The sequence below is a fragment of the Ictalurus punctatus genome, chromosome 18, assembly GCF_001660625.3.
Source record: "Ictalurus punctatus breed USDA103 chromosome 18, Coco_2.0, whole genome shotgun sequence".
Classification (NCBI taxonomy): Eukaryota; Metazoa; Chordata; class Actinopteri; order Siluriformes; family Ictaluridae; genus Ictalurus; species Ictalurus punctatus.
This window is the reverse complement of record NC_030433.2, coordinates 17,531,178-17,552,494: the sequence shown is the minus strand read 5'-3', so window position 1 is coordinate 17,552,494 and position 21,317 is coordinate 17,531,178. Positions and strand designations below refer to the sequence as shown.

Sequence of the window (21,317 nt, the reverse complement as noted above, 5' to 3'; positions counted from 1 at the left end):
TGTATTTAAGCTTTAATAAGAAAACAGCACACGAATCACTACTTGTTTTGATGTAGATCAGCAAACCAAACACCATTCCTCTGAACAATATTTCCTCTATGGGAACTATTTCTAATCAGGATCAATTGACTGGCTCACCTGACTCTCATTCAGCTGGCTTTGGGTCAGATTGAGAGAGGTGGCCTCCTCAGTACCCTCCTTTACCCCTTCGCTGCTCTCTAGTGATGAATCAAGAGCTACCCCGCTGGTTGTGGCCTCTGGAAAGCAGAAACACTGTCATGTGATGAGTTACAACAGATGTAACCAGCAATCTTACCTTGTCTGGAAAAGTAGCTGACCTTCTGAATCCTGGACCGGCTCCTGTTCTGCCTCTGGAGTCAGTTCTTCAGGTTTCTCATGGCCGTGTTCTTTTTCTGGTTCTACATTTGGGCGCTCTGGTTCTGAAGTGTTCTCTTCTTTGCTGGTGGGATCCTCTGCTATGTGAACCTGCGGTTGTTCCTTAGACACCTGATGGAATTGCCCCTCCCATTCCCTCAGCTGCTGCTCGAACCAACGGTTGTCCTCACGGACGTAGCGTTTCAGTATGGGAGGAAGGGAGTCCATACCTTGCAGAACCTGCCCCGTCTCATTGTCTGTATGCTCTGCCATTAACACAATTGAGAGCGTAGTGAAACAATCAATACTTCAGGATAGACACATGCACTGGGTGTTGAACCACATGTGAAAAGACAAATTCAACAAATTGATTTCAAAGTGTAAAACAACCATTTCAAATATCTTAAAACCCCCACCAAGAGCATAAACATGTCATAACATCTTGCAGTGCAACCTTAAAACTCACAACAAAAACCTATTAGCAGGTGGTGCACAGGCCGAATGCTGCCCTTTATAGTGTTTCAAGCAATCCACTATCCTGTTACCAGTTAATACAATAAAAATAGCAAACTATTAATAACAGCAGTGCTGTTTCTCTCCTACTTTTGCTATGCTTAGTCAAAGACCCCTCTACTTGTAAAATATAGTTTAACCCAAGCAAGAAGTAGATTTTTTTTAAAATTATTTGTATGCAGGCTTTTTGGTAAGCTTTCATATGAATATTTAAGGTATTTTATTTACAAGATAGTCATACTACAAATTATAAGGTTTTTTTGTCCTTAATAAAATATATTGTTCATATATACATCTGTAAAAAAAAAAAAAAAAAGGACACATAAAAAAAATCATATGTGAAGCAAAGAAGCCTGTAAAATAACAAAATGAAATGTTTGTTTATATCAAATATCACAAATTAATGGAAACTGATCCAAAACTAAACCAAATCCACTTTATTAGGAACACCTAATCATTTTATCCTATCAGCCAATCATGTAGCAGCAACACAATGCAGATACAGGTCAAGAGCTTCAGTTAATGTACATATTAAACACTGGATTAGGAACAATTGTGATTTCAGTGACTGTGAGAGTGTCATGGTTATTGGTGCCAGATGGGCTGGTTGGATGAGAGGTCAGAGAAGAACAGCCAGATTGTTTCAAGCTGACAGGAAGGCTATGGTGACTCAAATAACCATTGTTTACAACTGTCGATGTAACGCACAACATGTTGAACTTTGAGGTGGATGGACTACAACAGCAGAAGACCATCAGGTTCCAAGCCTGTCAGCCAAGAACAGGACTCTGAGGCTACAGTGGGCACAGGTTCACTGAAACTGGACAGTTGAAGATTGGAAAAAAAAAAAAACATTGCCTGGTCTTTTTTCATTCTTCAACTGCCCCGTTTCTGTGAGCGCAAAGAAAATTATTAAAAGAAATACCTCCCTGACAATCATATGGATTATAAAGAAATGTTTTACGGACCCCTTCATGACATGCATCGTAATAGTTCTCTGTAAAATTAACACCTTTTGGGTGCCCAAGTTTGAAGCATATAGTGTACATAGACAAAGGAGGTGTAGACTATGCCCTGATTTAGCACCTCCAACATCTGCCATCTCTGATTAATAATAAGTAGGTACCTGTTATTAGGTGTGGCAGTCTGTCATCGATGTACATGAGACAGTAAGCACTGGCGTTGGTCATTCCTCCATAAGAGTCTCGTACCAGCTCCTCCCATGATGACTCAGTCACCATCACATCATTGTACTTGAGCCAGCGTTTATGTTCATGATCATAGATGTAGGCCCAGTAATGACCAGCAGAAGCCTGTCCCTCATGGACAAGAACTGCATGTAGCTTGTACGGCACCTGGAGACACAGAGAGAAATATTGCTCTCTCAGTGAGGTTAGCAACAACTTATACTCAAGAGCCACGTATACTAATACCACACTGCAAAATATGATATCGTATTAAGAGAAAATATCTCTAATATTTCTTATTAGGAGATGATTATATATCAAATATAAGATTATTCAGCTTATTTTTAAATGCTTTTACTCATTTCATTCTTTAAATTGTCTTGTTCTATTGGCAGATAATTTTGCCAATTTGGTATTTTTTTTTAGAAATAAATGATTCAAATTTACAAAAAGGATCTGCCAATAGAACAAGACAAACTTGAATTATCTATTGTCTAGAAATAGGTGTAATAATCTCATATTTGTTTTATTGTCATCGTAAAATAGAAAATAATGAATAAATGTGACTATATTCAAGATATTTTAACTTGCTAAGATGTCATTTTTGCAGTACAGATTAGTCTTAGGTTATTGTCACCTCAAGTTAAAGGTTGTTTTTTTCCCCCCAGCAAGTTTATTTTACCCATTAAGCTTATACTTATAATAGGTATATTGCGAATTTGATCAGATGTGAGCTAATATTGCTCAGATTGTGCTATTTTTGTGCATAGAGATGAATGTGCCTGCAGTGACCAGGGTGGAGTTAAAAAAAAAAAAATCTGTCAGAGGGTTTTTGAAACCCATTTTAGATCGAAATTAAACAATCGAGAACCCCTCTTAGTGTAAATGCAGGCACAAAACGGACTTCCAGCCACAACCTGGCACTCGAACCATCCGCTTCACAGTGCATTGAGACAATATACTGTAGATACACATCCAATTCCTGGTTGATTCATAACATTTCCAGTTGACTGGAACGTCTTAATTATTGCCCTGATGGTGGAAATGGGCGTTTTCAACGCTTTTGCTATTTTCTTATAGCCACTTCCCATTTTGTGAAGCTCAACAACCTTTTGCCGCACATCACAGCTATATTCCTTGGTCTAGGGAATTTGGCCTATGTGTTACCTCATATTTATACCCCTGTGAAACAGGAAGCCATGGTTTAACAATTTCCTGTTCCTAGTCACCCAGGTGTAGTAAAAAAAAATTAAAAAAAAGTAAAATATCAATGTGAATATACTTCACATAAATTTTTCTCATATGAATTCATAAGGGTGCCAATAATTGTTGCACACCTATATTTAACAAAGATCTTTTTTTAAGAAACCTGTGTTGTATTTGCAGTTGTTTGATATCCACGAGAGCAGAGTATTTTTGTGAATTTTTGTTGAACAAAAGATCAAAAGGTTAAACAATAAAGACAATTTTTCACAGCCTTCTTTGCTCGTATTTACCAAGGGTGCCAATATTAATGGAGGACACTGAATTTTCACATCCTCATAATGTATTTATTCCAACCTCACCCCTTTTTTCCCCCCAATTACACTACTCTGTGCCAAGTTATGACCAAAGCCAATTAAATATTGAAAACCATTATATTTTAGGACTTGGTTATGATTATGAAAATATGGCTCGATTGTACATTTATTTATTGTTTGCTTCAGATTTCTGTAACATTTCTGCTTATGATTATCATGTTTGCACTCACACTCACTCAAACTTTTAAAATTCTACAGCATTTTGGTCACAGACTGAAAATAACGACATTGTGAAAAGAAATGGAAGTCTGTAGAGCCAAGGGCTGTTTTGGAATATAGACTTTACCTGACACAGACTGTTATCTGAGTACATCCCCTCCAGAGCCTGACTGACCTTGTCAATGCTGGCCTTGAGCTCTGAACACAAGGAGAGAACAGCAATCAATAGGGTGCACCCGAGGCCAGGCTCCTGATACACTCAAACACATTAGGATATCTGCTGGAAAATAAGGCTGTGCTCTAATACAATACGGTAAAGGGCACAACATGTGGCCTCATGAACAACAGTCGATACTGCGAAGCTGAAAGGAACAAAACAGCTTCTGCAACACTGGCTGAGAACAATGATTGCTTTTTTTCTGTTTCCTTGTAAAGGTAGAGGTCTAGGTAATACTTCACACCAAGAGACAAAAATACCATAAGTGTTTGAAGGACCAAGAGGAGGACACACCGTTCATGTTGTTCTCTGCCTCGGTTCTCCAGCGCTGCAGGCAGCCCCTGACAAAACGCAGTTCCTCCTCGCTCACAATGCCGGGCACCGGGTGCTGAGGCCAGTCAGCAGGGGGTCTACACTGGGTGAAGGGCTTGTGGATGGGTGTCCTCTGAGTAGAGCTTTGTATACAGCCTGAACCATCTGATGAGCCGGCATCATCTGCTTCTGTTTGGCTAGTAAGCATTGCAGTGCACACAGTTCACTCGTTCAGTTATTACTTCTTCATGTTTTTCACAAAGTAGTGTATTATCACACGTGGGGGGGGGGGGGGGGGCAAACAAACATGTGAAGCTGCAGTTCACCATGTTATGACTTGAAATTGAACATGAACTCAACACGTGATGACTCAGCATGTGAATATGCGGTCTCATATAAAGAATACATTTGTGAACGTGTGAAAAGTGTGTGAAATAGAACATGTGGCATCTAAAATTCACATTAGTAAAATTCCACGTCAATCATATGATTATTTGCATGTGAAGTTCAGTAAAGTCAACTGAGATTTCTTTTACTAGATTCACAAAGTATAAGCAGAAATGCAATATTTAAGATGATATCAGCATGGGAATGTAAAGACATTTTTAAATCTGTCTTGTACTCAGATCTGATATGATGCATGGCAATGTGTGTGTGAAAGGGGATAAACTGTGCATGCAAAAAGAGGGTGGATTGTGGGTGATCTACAAATAATAATAACAATAATAATTATTATTATAATTATAATAATAATAATAATATTAATAATAATAATTAATTACACACAAAGTCAGGGGAGAAACCATATATAAATGCAGTTTTTATTATGCACTGATACTATTCAACAGCACAGCTAAATAAAAGTGTAGATATGAGTGTGTGCTCTGTTAATAAGGTACGTGTGAATGACAACATTCTGTTATGACCCGGTCTAGATCGAGCCGCAACATACAATAAAATAACGGGTTGGCGAGACCAGGATTACATTTGCCAGGGTATCTGCAGGTATCAGCACTTCAAATTTTATTATTTTTAATACCATATTCAAGACATTTCCAAAAAATTTTTAAGACCTGCAATCATGCTCCACGATCAGCTATAATGGATTGTTCTCATGCATATACATCCATTTCTGGGTTTAAGTAAACTATAGCAGGGTAAACTTCTATATGTATATGGGAGACCAGAGCAAATATCCTTTTCGCGTGACCATTTGCTCCAACAGTGAAAGAAAAAAATCCAGTATTTCCTTCCAATGACTTTCCAAGTGAAGAAAAAAACAGAGAGATGGATTTCAGCATTCAGAAGAGAAAAGAATGTCGAATTTACCATCACTTTCTCAGCAGCTGTATTAGGAAAACCCCTCGCAGCAGTGTTTACAAGTTTTATTGTAATTTAATGTCCGGGTAATGTAACAAGTAGTGTTATAAATATACATACATTTTTGTAAATAGGAAAAATAAATAAATATAAATATAGATATAAATATAAATATATATATATATATATATATATATATATATATATATATATATATATATATATATATATATATATATATATAAATTGCTATTTTGTAATATTACTATTGCACTGAATAATACTTAATTTTTTTATTTGGAGGTACAAATAGTAATATAACAATAGTAATATATGTCTGACTTAATTCACTTATATGTGTTAGACCTTGTGGCTTAGACAAGAGAATCTTGCACATGTTGTATCTAAATGCAGGTTATAAATGACTCAAACTCACAGCAAAGACAGAGATGAAGTTGGTGTAGAGCGGCAGTTACTGTGAACCGAGCCGCTCTAAAACACTGATGAGCCGCACACAGACTTCGAGTGCAACACAGTCGCATGGCTTTACCATCTCAAACAGCAACGAGCAAAAAATAAAATACAAATCTGCTTTACGGTGTCGGTTCAGTTGCATTTTTAAGACCTTTGAAATGTGAATTTAAGACACTTTAATGCTAATTAAGGCCTTATTTTTACATGAAGGAATTGAAGACATTTAAAGACTTCTTAAGGACCCATGGACACCCTGGCTTTCTTTGTATTTATTCTCACTTTTTTTTTTTTCAGTGGTTAAACTTCGGAAGCCGACCAGGAAAAAATAATAAACAAAAATTCCCCCCTAACTACACAAAAAGAAACTTATCTAACCCTGTTCAGAAAATAAAAACAAGTACATTAGAGCAAAGGAGAGAAAAAAAAACAAGGTGATCCGGTCACCACTATTGCTGCATTTATTCAGATCAATCTTTCATTTTTAATACGAGCCCAGAAATGATCCCACACGTTTAACCCCTCCTCCCTAATGCCATTGACTCTATCGAGCATACATTCATGTGATGCAACTTCCACCATTGCACAAACCCATTCTCTCGGTTCTGGAGACTTGGTTGTCTTCCAGTGTCATAAAATAACTCTACCAGCTGTTGTTATGCACACAATAATAACAGAGAATTCACATTTTGACAAATACTTCCGGTAATTGTGAACGGTCCCCTAAGAAGCATAACGTAGGTGTTACAGGAATTGAAGAACCCAGCAAATTACTCAAAACATTCATGACCTGCATCCAAAGTGATTTGACCAGACTACATTCCAACATGCTGCGAAGAAAAGCTGCTATTTCCCTCTGCCTTTCAAAAATGTTAAACAAACATCTCTTTACAGAAAGCTTGACTATAAACTTATTACTAGAATGTTTTCCATTGTTAATATTTTATGTCGAGCGTCCGCCGTTCAAATCCCTGTGAATGAGCATTAACATAAAACTTGCAGTTGGGACTACTGTCTGAACTGCTGTTACAGAAAATTAGTCAACACCCTGTCTTCTGACCAATCAGAATGAAAGAATTCAATAGCGCTGTGGAATTAACAAGCTATAAATGCAGCAGCTACATGAATAAACTTATTATTCTTTATATTATTTGTTGTTGTAGTGTTGGCTCTTACCTGGCGTGTTCTGAGCTGGGTTCTGTGTGTGCAGGAGTGCTGGCAGGTCCGGCTGACGTGGGAGACGTGCTTGTGTTTGTCTGCTTTGAGGTGGCGAACTCTAAAATATACTGCAGCATGTCTGCCAGCGGGTACTTGTTCGGCCCGGAACCATAGTTTTTATAGCTTGAAAACGAAGAGAAAACTATTAAAGCAAAGTCAGAGACTGTGTAACATTTCCAAAATATATATATATATATATCTGCTCTTATAGCGCTGACAAATTGGGTCATTTATTCCTGACCTTTCAAGTTTCTGCTGAAGAACTGTTAACTGGTCCTTGAGCCTTTTTACCTCTCCTCTTCTTCCATGTGTCTGTTCAACATTTCTGTGAAGGTATCTACTCAGAGAATAAAGAAAAAAGCCACTGTGAGTGCAACTGCTCAACCCAAAGTGAAATTTACAAATTTTCCAGTGGGAAGGCGTTCCCCTACTCCAAATTTAATTAGCCACAACATGCTAGGTGTGCGAAGTTTACAATTGGACCTGCATGTTGCTAACAATTCAGTAAAACTAACATCGATATTTTTTAAGCTACCATTACAGAAAGTAGTTGTCAGTGAAGAATGCCAGCTAAACATAAATAGCTAGCTAGCTAATTGCAACACTGAATACGGTATTAAATAAAACTAGCGTCTTGGGTTACAGAGAGGAATTGTCATCAGCTAAGAGATAGCTAGCCTGCTAGTTAGCTATCATGACTTTATTAAATGAACTGAAGCATTAAGATGTTAAAAAAAGATTATTATTATGATAGCCAATAATTACCTACTACGATAGCTAGCTCAACACTATTACATAGATGGGATCATGATAGGTTTCTTTGTATGTCACAGGTCACCACACCAGCTTTGATCGCTAGTACCTTTTATTTTAACCTGAAAAACACTATTCTGTCAATTTAATTAGCTAGCTAGCTAGCTAGCTATTTATGTTTACCTGACATACTCTACATACTCAAGCCTTTTTCTGCAACAATAGCTAGCTTACTATACGTGTTATACTGTGCCTGGAATCGTACAGAAAAGTCTGAACAACTCGCTACAGTTTGAAGCAAGTTTTAGGTATGTAGTCTGTCCAATGTGTTCAGTTAGCAACATAAGCATTGTAGCTTCAGTGTAAAACTAAAGAAGCAAACCTCAGACACAAAACATCTCTTAGTTTGTTACACTTAGCAAAATAGGGAAATCGTGTGCATTTTTGACTGTTTCTTTAATAAAATATCTAAATATAACTATAAAGACATTTTAAAAAATAAAATAAATAAAAATAAATTGACAAAGCTTTGTAAAATCGATGTGGCTAAAACAGAATTAACTACTTCTATAAGTTCTCACCTGTCCATGTAGACAATCTGGGGGAACTCAAGCTTTTTGTGTATTTTTTCTGGGCGTCCTAAAGACTGATTGAATTCGAATCTAGAGAGCTCGAAGGTCAACACTGGTGGCAGTTTCGAGAACCATCGCTGAAAAAAAAAAAAGTTTCATACTCACACAAATCATATTTATACTATACTTTGACATTTGCATTCAGCATCCACTTTAATAGGAACACCTGTACACCTGCTCATTTATGCAGTCATCCAATCAGCCATGTAGCATCAGCACTATGCATAAATTCCTGCAGATACAGGTCAAGAGCTTCAGTTCACGTTCACATCAGAATGGGGAAAAAGTGAGATGATGGTTAAAGTCACAGAGATAACACTTTTTCCCCATTCTGATGTTTGATGTGAACATTAACTGAAGCTCTTGACCTGTATCTGCACGATTTCTGCTGCCACAAGGCTGATTGGATAACTGCATAAATGAGCAGGTGTACAGGTGTTCCTATTAAAGTAGACGGTGAATGTATATTCATAATAGCATCAAACTGCATAATAAACAGTGATTTATTTTAGATCATAACACTGACCTCTTGTCCAGATGACACAGTTTGATCACAGTGTAGTGATTCGATCTCTGCTGCTACCATCGCGCCCTCCAGGCACTCGTCCAAATTGTTGAATCCATTCACTTGCAGAGGGTACTGTCCAAACTGCTCGATGGTGGAGAGGATCTTACCTGCATTCAACAAAAGACAGAATTTCAGAAAAAAACATCTAGCCAACATATCCTCCTCAATAATGAAATGATATTTTTATACCCTCATGAACTCTCTGAGCAACGAACGTCCCGTAGAAAAGCTGAACCATTGGGTTGTCCTGTTTATCTTCTGGATTACTGGAGAATCAGAAAGTCCATATATCAGCACAGTTCATTCAAATTCAATGATAAAAATAAGCCAGGCTCCATTTTCCATTTCCAAAAGCGTACCTGCCGTTAGCTGCCAGCTGGAAGGCGTCCTCGAGCCAGTCGAGCAGCTTATGTGTGAACTCACTAACATCCTAAAACAGGCAAGCATGTTACCTCTCTCACACAGTCGCTACTTAATCATATCAGTATGTACCTTAACCATCTGTTGCATACATATAAAGACATAAGGATGACAAATTAAATGAAAAACCAACATCAAGTGCCATAGTAAGATGTTGGGCAATGATTCTACAAGTCTGTGGAACTGTTCTGCCCAAAACATATTTCCCCAATTAATGTTTTGATGACGGTGATGGAGAGCGCTATGTAACACGCCACTCTCCTAATAATATCATAATCATAATTTTCATCCTCAACAAGCCATGCATTGAGCTCTTATGCCATGTGCACATGGTCAGAGTCATCCTGGAAGAGCCCATGCCCATCAGGAAAGAAATGTTTCATCATAGGAAAGGTGATCAGTGATAAGACCCAAGCCCACAGCATAACACAAATACTGCTTTTTTCCTTTAATTTGGCATCGGTTCATTATGTATATGACCTGCTGCGTCATTTTGTCACCTACACACAAAATGTGACCTAGAACCCCCTCGGTTTTGTGTGGCCTAAGTTTTGAGACTTAGAACCACATTTCATTTAGGCATGTACAGAAAAATGTTAATTCACTCTCAGTAAGTACCCTAGGGTACTAAACTGTATCCTTCCACAGTTTAATACCCTGTGTGAGAGAGCTTCTTGAGAACATTATCCTTTTTTTTTATGCATAATAATCAATTATGCCTTGTTTACTAAACCAGTGTCTACATGTACCTGCTGTGCCTCGCTGGTCCTAAAAGCGTCCCTGAGCAGCTCCACAGCTGCAGAGGGGTCCACAAACCTGCGATTAGAGCCCACCATCAGGGCAAAGAGGCATCGCAACTCCTGCATGAACGCTATGTTTCTCCTCTCCTACATATAAAGACGAAGACGTATGGGGGCGTTACATATACAGTCACAGTTCTTCTCACCAAGACAACAAACAAGCGATTCCACCAAATATATAATCTAGCTAAATTACGCTCTTATTGAAAGGTACTCCCAGAAGCACTTTTCTATCCCAGAAGGGATCTAAAGATCTGAGAATGTTAGAATGTTTGTCAGAATATGAGCCAGATCCTTGCAGGCGGCTGATTACTCACAGAGTGGCTCTTGCATTTCTCCAGCACGCGCTCAGACAGGCAGTAATTGAGCACCAGTCTGCGAAACACCGGCAGATGGAACAGAGACTGAAAACAACAAGAGCGAGAAAATTTCACATGACTCATGCATATCATTTGCTTTCATTTCATTTTCATTTACCACAAGGCATATTCGTCAATAGAGCGTAATGGCTGGGGTGGATTTGGGGATGTAAAACACTCCGAAGTGGGTAATTACTGGGGTCAGAGCTGAGGTTAACATCAATGCTTTTTGTCACACAACAAAATGACTGGGGGCGGATGAGCTGTCAAGTACTGGAGCGGCTCTCATTAATAGTCGAATAGTGCACACATCTGCACCAATTAACCTATGCCAAGTTGGAAATCTGCCGTTCTGTTTCTAGCAATTCTGAAAAAATAAAAATAAAAATAAAATACACTTATACAGATTTAGCCAAACAAATTGGGTTTTCTAGGAATGTATTCTAATGAATGCAAGACAACTAATAATAAATGTATAATTAATTTTAAAAAATGATATTGACAGCAAATATCAACTTACAGTTACTTACAATGCAGACCTTTTACTGAATGGCGTTTACCAGCTCAGTGTACAAGCTCTTGCGTCAAAACCACACCCTAGATTTGTGCTACAGAGAATAAATGTGAACTAAAAGCCTTTTGTAACTTGGTTAATCTTATAATTTCAAACTTATTTGTAACAAACATAGCCTTCAGAGTTCAGAGCAGTGCATATCAAGCTGCACTATTTAATTAGCTCTGCAGTCTATCAATATCAATAAAGACTTGAATTTCAACACAGATATCTGAGAAGCCTGGCTAAATTCACTCTGGAATGGCTGTAATAAAATTAGAGTGCCCAGAATGCTTTGGCATCAGAGAGAAAGAGAAGCTCATCTTTTCAAGCCCCCTGTCATTAGCAACGATGGTAATTTCATTGCACAGTATGGCTAGATTACAAGATAACAGGTGAGATAAGAAGTGCTGAAGTGTTTTTGTTTGGTTTTTGTTTGGATACAAATGTACACCTATGTAAGCCAACATCACAGAAATGCACCAGAAGATTCCAGAAAATTCCTCAACACACACTGTATGTGGTCTAGTAGCATATGTAAATACAATTAAAATAAATTCAGACGCTTCATATGTCGCGTTTACCTTCAACTATACCTTCATAATAATTTTTTAAGTAAACTAAAGTGTTTCCTTGGTTATTTTATAAAAAATATAAGCATCTAGGCAAAATATGCTTATAAATTAGATAGCTAGCTTAGTTTTGTGACTTAAATGGAACTGTTAAGGTTTTTATACCACAGTGCTCTTGAATTCTTGATTCTGATCAAATCATTCTGCTGCAAATAACAGATTTATAATGTTTTTGCCTCTATATAAACAACACAGGGACTTTAAAAGGGACAAATTGATTTTAAAAACCTGTGTAATTGTTGATATGGTGACATTATTTAGTATGTTTGGAAGGAGTCCAAAAATGACCCGTGAAAGTCTTCAGGACATTGAAGTTTGAGGCTTCTCAGTAATATTAATATTACTGAATATTATACATTCATAAATTGTTATTTCGCTTAAAGATCCCCCCCCCATTTAGCACTGCCCTTCGGAAGCTAAATAAGATATTTACATGTTTTCCAGGAGACAAAATAATAATTTACACCAATCATCCTGTTCAAAAATTTACACACCCCTGGATCTGAATGTATTGTGTTGGCTTCTTGTGCATCAGTGAATGCTTGCACTTTTTGATCTCCTCAGTGTGAAAAGATGGATCTCAACATCATATAGCTATTGGAAAGGGGTCAAATATGAGGACTCATGAACAACTCTCACACAGCATAAACACAGTCGTTGATCATCCAGGTCACAACATACAGGATTAAGAATCAAGTGTATGTAAACTTTTGAACTGGTTCATTTGTGTAAATACAGATAGTTTTGTGTCTTGTGGACTACATGTAAACATCTGTTATGTGAAATAGCTTATTCAGGGCAGTACTAAACAGACTAGATAGACTAGTTCATGACAGTCTACAGAGTGTCTAAAGTGAATTGTGAAGTGTTACTAATTAACATCTACAGGATTTTAATTATTGGTCGAGCTGTATAGTGTTTTGAAGGATATACAGACTCAAAGAAACACTGCACAAAGTGTAGTAATCCAAATGTACAGCTTAGACAGCAGCCTACCTGGATGACGGCGCTGAACCAGCAGGTGTTTCCCACATTGCGGATGCCCACAGGCCAACCCTCCTGCCTGATCCAGTCTGCGGGACTGCACATCTCTCCTGACACCTCGTTCCCCTTCCTCTTCACACAGACTGCATTCTCCTCAGCACTGGCCTCCAGAGCCCTGTGCAAAATGACCGTTTTTGGAGTATGTTTCTCAGTGATAGTTCCCAGTTTTTTATTTTTAAGATACAAGTAGGCTTTCAGGAAATGTGAGGATACCTGTGGAGCTCTCTTTCCTCTGCCTCGGCCTGTTGAGACTCTTGAAGACTGAGCTCAATGGCAGCCTGCAGTTCATCGTTAGCCGCGTCTACAAACAGGAGTTATACCAGTTACAACATTAGAAATGGCCTTTTATTTAAAATACTAATAAACTCTGGATGTCTGTCCATATTAATGAAGGCTGATCAATATTATTTTAGTCTTAGAGTTCAGTATACTTTCATTAATTTCAGATTGTCACAAATGATGTAATGCTGTCTGATCTATTTATCTATATTATAATAGGCTGAGTTAATTGGACAGTTGATTTGGTCCATATTTGCTATAGGAGAACTTTATCTGTTGCTATGCACAATGTCTCACTATAAGCTCATTACATACAGCATTGTAGAGCCTAGGTAGGGCCCATTATATGAATTCTTGATTCTGATTGGTCAGAAGGTGTTGATTAATTTTCTATAAAAGCTGTTCTGACAGTAGTGCCATCTGCAAGGCAAATCACAGGTTTATATTAATGCGCTCGTCCTAATACCTTATCATTTCTATAGTAACAATTCATTCACATAGACTTGTAAAGCAGACACTACATATAATCTAATGTAAGAACATGCTGATATTTAACAAAGAAAAACATGTACAGTGCCATCCACTAATATTGGCACCCTTGGTAAATATGAGCAAAGAAGGCTTTGAAACTGTCTTTATTCTTTAACCTTTTGATCTTTTGTTAAAAAAAAAAAAAAAACATCACAAAAATACTCTGCTCTCATGGATATTGAACAATTGCAACCACAACTCCAGGTTTATAAAAAAAAGATCTTTGTTAATTATAGGTGTGCAACAATTATTGGCACCTCTATGAATTCATGTGAAAAAATATATTTGAAGTATATTCCCATTGATATTTTACATTTATTTAGTACATCTAGGTGACTAGGAACAGGTAATTGTTCAACCATGACTTCCTGTTTCACAGGGGTATAAATATGAGGTAACACATAGACCAAATTCCCTTAGTCATTCATAACAATGGGTAAGACCAAGGAATATAGCTGTGATGTGCGGCAAAAGGTTGTTGAGCTTCACAAAATGGGAAGTGGCTATAAGAAAATAGATTTGGGTAATGTATCATGTGATGATCTTACTACTGTGTTGATTAGAAGATTCTCTGTGATGATCCACAGTAGAGGCTTCCGCAGGTACTCGCTCCTTTGTCGCTGTTTGTGTGGTGAGGAGCCCGACAGCATGGCTAATGTCCCCCTGGCTTTCCTACATGTTTTCATATTTGTGAAATATAAATTACAACATGTTAATCCTCTGCTTTGGTGGACCGGTGTTTGAAATCTACATGCAGAAGAGATGGTGTCAATGTAATATTTGCAAACACCAGTCTGTTTTTTTATTCTAGGCCACGTAAGTGTGTATGTTTGTGCTGTTAGGTCAGAGAGCAGGGCCATGGACTTGAACCTACATTAAGGACACGCTGAAGAACCTGGAGGTCCGGAATGCCAGTGATCTCCTTCAGCTGGTTAAGCAGCATCTGATTCTAAACAACCAAACAAACAAATGAACAAAAACTTATTCATCTCTTTTTTTTTTTTTTTTTTTTGCAAAGCAAGGCTAGGCGATATAAGATAATAATATCAATACTGTGATAAATTCACATTACACTGTTCTATGAGTATTAGCAATATGTCTGTTATACAGATTAAACTCATCATTACTAAATAATGCTGGGCAATCTGATTAGATAATGTCAATATTGCACAAAATAAAAATCAAACCAGAATACTGTTTTTGTGAGCATTGCGTTGTTGCACACCATAACAAGCAGCTGTATGTTAAAATGGACTTTTAGCAACTGTTTAATTAAAATGATCAGACTGAAACATCCTGATGCATATTATGTACGATGAACATTTTGAGTATCGGGATATAATATTTTTCCACATACCACAGCATGTTTGCATTTTTGATACTGATTGCTCAGAAGGTGATGATTAATTTTATAACGACAGTGACATAGAGCTGTAATTCTAATACGAAGTGTATATGAATGCACTTGATCTAATAAATAATTGTTGCTATAATTTCTATAGTCTACATTCTATAACAGCTATTTCACAGGAACTTGCATGGGGTATGCGTCACATAATCTATGAATAATAATAAACAGATTAAAGAATGTTTTGCTATTTAATAAAGAAAAACGTATAACTGTTGATAAGGTGACGCTTTCTGTAAGGAGACATTTATTACATTTATGGAAGGACTCTCTATTGACAGTGTTTTGTAATACTCAGTTTTCGGGAAAGTGTGTCTCCGGTTTTTTGTTGTTGTTTGTTTCATGAAAAGCTGTGTTTTTTGTATTACTAATTATTTATGACTATAACTGTGTTTATGTTTTGTGATAGTTGTTCATGAGTCCCTTGTTTGTTCTGAGCAGTTAAACTGTCCACGGTTCTTCAGAAAAATCCTCCAGGTCCTGCACTTTTTCCCTCCAGCATCTTCTGCATATTTGCCCTGTTTCCAACAGCAGCTATATTAATTCTGAAGAAGGCAACATGATACATTAAGAGCCAGGGGTGTGTAAAATTTTGAACAGGATGACCGGTGTAAATTGTTATTATTTTGTCTTCTGGGAAACATGTAAATATCTTATTTAGCTTCTGAAGGGCAGTATTACATGAAAAAAAAAATCTTTAAACAAAATAATAACAATTTACATCAACCTGTTACATCACCCGATAATCATGTTCAAAAGTTTACACATCCCCGGGATCTTAATGTATCGTCTTGCCTTCCTGGGCATCAGTGAATGTTTGCACGTTTTGTAATAGTTGCGTACGAGTCCCTCAGTCGTCCTTGGTGTGAAAAGATGGATCTCAACACCATATAGCCGCTGTTGGAAAGGGGTCAAATATGCAGAAGATGCTGGAAAAGCAAAGAATGTGCAGGACCTGGAGGAATTTTCTGAAGAACAGTGGGCAGTTTAACTGCTCAGTACAAACAAGGGACTCATGAGCAAGTATCACAAAACATAAACACAGTCGTTGATCATCCAGGTCACAACACACAGGATTAAGAATCAAGCGTATGTAAACTTTTGAACTGGTTCATTTGTGTAAATTCAGTTAGTATTGTGTCTTATGGACTATATGTACAGTATACATCTGTTATGTGAAATAGCTTATTCAGGGCAGTACTAAATAATTTTCTTTATGATCTCTCTTATTTCTAAAAAAAAAAAAAAAACATTACCATTTTGCAGATTCTGCAAGGCGTATGTAAACTTATGACCTCACATATATAAGAACTATTCCAGGAACCACTGAGGAACCTTTATCTATTCAAAGAACTCTGGAAGAACCTTTTTTGAAGAGTGTAACGCCTTTATTGCATTTTTTTAAATGTCAAATAACTGAACATTATACAGTTATTTATCTTAAACATATTATTAAGCAACGGCTACAAATTTTCAGTAGTTCCAATAAAATTAATAGCAAAGGGATGAAGTTACAATAATAACGAATGTACAGTAAATATGATTGTGAGGCCACCGACAATATTAAATACTATATTTTTCTAAACTTTTAGTAAAAAAAAAAAAAAAAAGGAAAAAATGACACTCTGCTGTTTTAGCAAAATGACACACTGCTGTTTTTCTGGTGTATTGTGTTTTGTTCCAGAACTAACACAACTACAGCAAAACCAACTATCATGCTGCGTCTTGTGAGCGTGAAAATGTCTTCAAGTATCCTGACACTGCAAAGTTGTGTGGCAAAACACCGTCTGTATAAAGGCGAATGGAGACAAATATTTACTGGGAGCTGGCCAAATGAAACACTCTCATAAACTATAGCTGCATCCTATAAATGACCTTCCTAGTTATGATAAGCACCCATTTCATATAAGGGACTTATTAAAATGATAAAGCCTCTGTGCACTCTCAGGTGAAATGTCCTCACTGTTAGCTGCTCTTGTGGAACATTCATGCCCCATGGCATAGGTGGCATGTAAACATTAACAAACCAGATAAGAAAAGCATGAAAGCTGAGGATCTATATAAAGCAACCCCGGCAGCAGGTGGGAATGTCAGAATGGCGATGATGGTGGACAGAAACACTAGCCTGGGAGCTGGAGACATATATGGAGAGCTGAAGGCCTGGATGTCCTGGCTCATGCTCTATTTTAGGCCCTGACACAGATAGCGCCTCTGTTTATGACGCCTCTCATCCTGGCACCAACGGTTGGTTGCCAAAAAAAAAAATAATAATGGTGGAAAAACAGTCACCTGTGACATAAATATTAAGAATAGTTACTAATAAATTAGCAGGTGGGGGGAGGGGAAAACGTGTGAAAATGTACTTTTCCACTTCATTATGGCTGGGTGATCCAAATAACGGTGAGCTGAATTTCATGACGTCACAACTTACATTAGACAGTTTAGATATGATCTCTGCATTCTACTTATTTTCTGTACTAAAATACCAAACCAAGTGTTTATGATGCTTTGCCACACACCCATCACAAACAAATCAATATCAGCACTTAAATGACATTGAAAAAAAAAAACTAAACAAAAAAGCTTTGAAGCGCACAAACATGAAGTGGATAAAATGACCACAAGAAAAAAGCGCAGTTCTCACCGCACAGTTTTCCCCATGTTCGCAGTCCTCTTGAACTCTCATCGCAGGACACTTTTAATTTCCCCCAGATTTCTTCGTCCGGACTCTGGAGTGTGACCTACTCCATGGATCACTCCCACCCACACACACACACACACACACACACACAGACGCACACACATCCCGCAGAGACATGGGCTGTGTCCCACACCGCATACTACCGCACTAAACAGTATGTAAGAATAGTACAGGAGGCGAACAGGTGGCGCACTCAGTAAACAGCTTATTTTATTTAGTGTAGGTCAGGAAACAGTGCACCAAAATAGAGCACCTCTGTATTTAGTGTATTTAATCACAATTTTAGTATTAGACATTAGTACTGTGTTAACATTTAGTCCATTATACCCACCTGCAGATTGTTAGACGTCAAACTGACGTACAGTCACGTGGGGTCACGCAGAGTTTAAACCAGGGATGCAAAACATACCTTCCGTGGGGCCATAATCCATAGACAATTGCACTCCCTTTGCAAAATTTGCACATTTCTGCATTGACTGTTGCATTTTTGCTGTTACTTTATTATAGAAACATAGTCTTTAATTTATTGTCACTATTATACACTTTTCCTGGCTGCTACCACAATAACTGCTATGTCCATATATCCATGCTAAGTCATTAGCATGTTTTGTTTACATTTATACCATTTTTAAATTAAACACTAGTGTTACTCCTTGGCGCCTATCTTCTTCACTACGTATTAGATCAGACACTTCCACACTAGAACTGAGTACTGTCCGGCGCTACACTGTCTTACTGTGCCCATTGTCCTGATTTAGTGGTATTGTACTGTCCTGTGTTTTTAGCACAGGTCTGCACTGTGCACTTTGTGTAGAATGTGTGGGTCTTATTTAGTTTCATTGTGTACTGTACCAGCTGTATATGGTTAAAATGACAATAAAACCACTTGAACTTGAACATATATTATAGACCCCGCTTTGGCCCGGTGCTGCGACATACCAACATACCAGTGTGGCTTTCTCAAAGAATTTAATATTCGACAACATTATGATATAAATCATGCGAAGAAGTACAGCCAGGCACTGATAGACAAGGCAAATGAGTTGGTTGCAGCACTTAAAAAGCAACAGTCTGTAATCTTCCTCTTTTCCTTGAAATGAAAATTTAATTCAAATTGAGGATGAAGTACTTTTGAATTACAGTACAATGTCAGTGTGATGTGGTGAAATGATAGGTCTGGTCTTGTATCAGTTTTATCATTCCTGCTGTGTGTTCTAGCCTAATCCTGCCTATTATGGTTGTATTATGACAATTAACCTCAGAATTCCATTTTTGGTGATAAATAAGTGTCAAGTTCAATTTGAACTGTTCTGATTGTTCTTGGCCTGCCTAAGGTGATATTTTTTGCCAATCTGGCCCCCTACCCCAAATGAGTTCCCCAATCCTGGTTTAAACTCACCTGTCAGCTCACCTGTATTAGTAATTAACAAAGATGGGATGGTGTGTGGAGGAAGAAAGTGTAATAAACAAACAAATAAATAAATAAATAAATTTTAGTATACAAGAAGCTTTATTTTGGAAGACAGCATATTATTATAAAATATAATCTGAACAAATATATCCATCCATTTTCCATACTGCTTATCCTAAACGGGGTCACGGGGTAGCCTGGAGCCTATCCCAGGGAACTCACGGGACACCCTGGACAGGGTGCCAACCTATCACAGGGCACGCTTGCTCACACTTCACGGACAATTTGGGAATGTCATTCAGAATACAATGCATATCTTCGGACGGTGGGAGGAAACAGGATTCAAACCCCCCAGCCCCGGAAGTGCGAGGTTATATATACTGTATATGCTATACCGTACATCCATCCATCCATCCATCTATCCATCCATTTTCTGCCTATCCCAGGGGACTCAGGGCACAGAGCGGGGGATACTCTGGACGGGGGGGCCAACCCATTGCAGGGCACACTCGCACACACGTTCACACACTACAGACAATTTTAGAGATGCCTAAAACACATGTCTCTGGACTGGGGGAGGAAACCCGAGTACCAGGAGGAAACCCCAAAGAGCAGAACATGCAAACTATGCGCACACAGGGTGGAGGTGGTAGTATTTTACAGTAAGATGATACATCTTATTTCATTATTCTAAAATAAAACTATGAATATAACACTGTATTTGTATAAAAAATATCGTATTTCTTTTGTCAATACTATACTATCTACCTGGCTGCTACCTCAATAACTTCCATGTCCATATACAGTATTTTATAAGTTTATCTGCTGAATACTATTATAGTATGTTATGTTTACATTGGCAGCATTCTATTATTTTGTTATATCTTTTTGCAAAACCTGTTACATCTGACACTTTATCCACACTAAAACTGTGTACTGCTTAGTGCTGCACTGTCTTTTACTGTGCCTATGGTCCTGTTTTAGTAATTACTGTACTGTCTTCTGCTGTTCTGCACACATGCACTTTATGTAGTCCTGTCTAGGTAGTCTTATTTAGTTTTTTGTAGTCTCATGTAGTTCTGTATTTTTTATGTAGCACTATGGTCCTGTAGGATCATTGTTTGGGTTCGCTGTGTTCTGTATCAGCTGTATATGGTTGAAATGACAATAAAGCCACTTGACTTGAGTGTATTTGTTTGTTTGTTTGTTTTGGTTTACTTACTATATTTTGAGTACTTTCATTCGCTATACGAACATAAGACTTAAAACACACCAAGACCATTTCTGCAGTGATGAAAGGGTTCGAATGAATTCGCATGTACAAAATTGCTAGAAACAATACAGTAATTATTTGTCTGATTATGTCTGATTATGCATATTATTTAACATATTTTACTATATAAAATAAACACTATTTTAATCATAATACCATTATTAATAACAACTTTATAGTTGTCATAAAAGTTTATCCATAATAAACATAGATTGAAAGATTTGAAACATTTTCTTGATTTGTGACCAAAAGAGTGGCTTTCCACTGATATTTAAAAATTATTTTTGTAAAAAACAGATCTTGTTTAAATTATAATTGAAAACAAAAATGATCTCGGTATAGCCACTAATGTAGTCACAAAACTGGATTCTTTTTTACATACCTCTAAATAAATCATACTGATTATGTAATGATGCCAAAACAAATAAGAAAGCAAAAGTAAGCATGTGAAATAACATAACATAATAATGTGAAACATTGCTTGCATTCTAAAACTGCCTGATCTTAAACCTTTAACCCCTTTGGCTATAGTGAAGTTTTTTAGATTTCATATCTAATATAGACTGGATTTCATCATCACCAACGGATTATGCTAATAGTC

At 37.4% G+C, this 21,317-nt stretch overlaps 1 protein-coding gene across 1 annotated transcript in view; it reads right to left on the bottom strand.

The window, feature by feature from the left end:
• Window positions 1–18,134, bottom strand: part of usp28 (ubiquitin specific peptidase 28) — a 29,951-nt gene extending 11,817 nt beyond the window's left edge. Inside the window, exons 1-18 of the mRNA XM_017493508.3 lie at window positions 17,976–18,134; window positions 14,798–14,872; window positions 14,472–14,595; window positions 13,327–13,414; window positions 13,066–13,228; window positions 10,843–10,929; window positions 10,475–10,612; window positions 9,665–9,735; window positions 9,495–9,571; window positions 9,264–9,412; window positions 8,687–8,814; window positions 7,594–7,689; window positions 7,311–7,475; window positions 4,326–4,540; window positions 3,942–4,012; window positions 2,015–2,243; window positions 339–641; window positions 139–257 (exon numbers count right to left, since the gene is read on the bottom strand). Coding sequence (XP_017348997.1) covers window positions 139–257; window positions 339–641; window positions 2,015–2,243; window positions 3,942–4,012; window positions 4,326–4,540; window positions 7,311–7,475; window positions 7,594–7,689; window positions 8,687–8,814; window positions 9,264–9,412; window positions 9,495–9,571; window positions 9,665–9,735; window positions 10,475–10,612; window positions 10,843–10,929; window positions 13,066–13,228; window positions 13,327–13,414; window positions 14,472–14,595; window positions 14,798–14,872; window positions 17,976–18,017 — 2,340 coding nt within the window. The 5' untranslated portion in view covers window positions 18,018–18,134. The remainder of the gene's footprint in view (window positions 1–138; window positions 258–338; window positions 642–2,014; window positions 2,244–3,941; window positions 4,013–4,325; window positions 4,541–7,310; window positions 7,476–7,593; window positions 7,690–8,686; window positions 8,815–9,263; window positions 9,413–9,494; window positions 9,572–9,664; window positions 9,736–10,474; window positions 10,613–10,842; window positions 10,930–13,065; window positions 13,229–13,326; window positions 13,415–14,471; window positions 14,596–14,797; window positions 14,873–17,975) is intronic.
• Window positions 18,135–21,317: the final 3,183 nt, after the last annotated feature.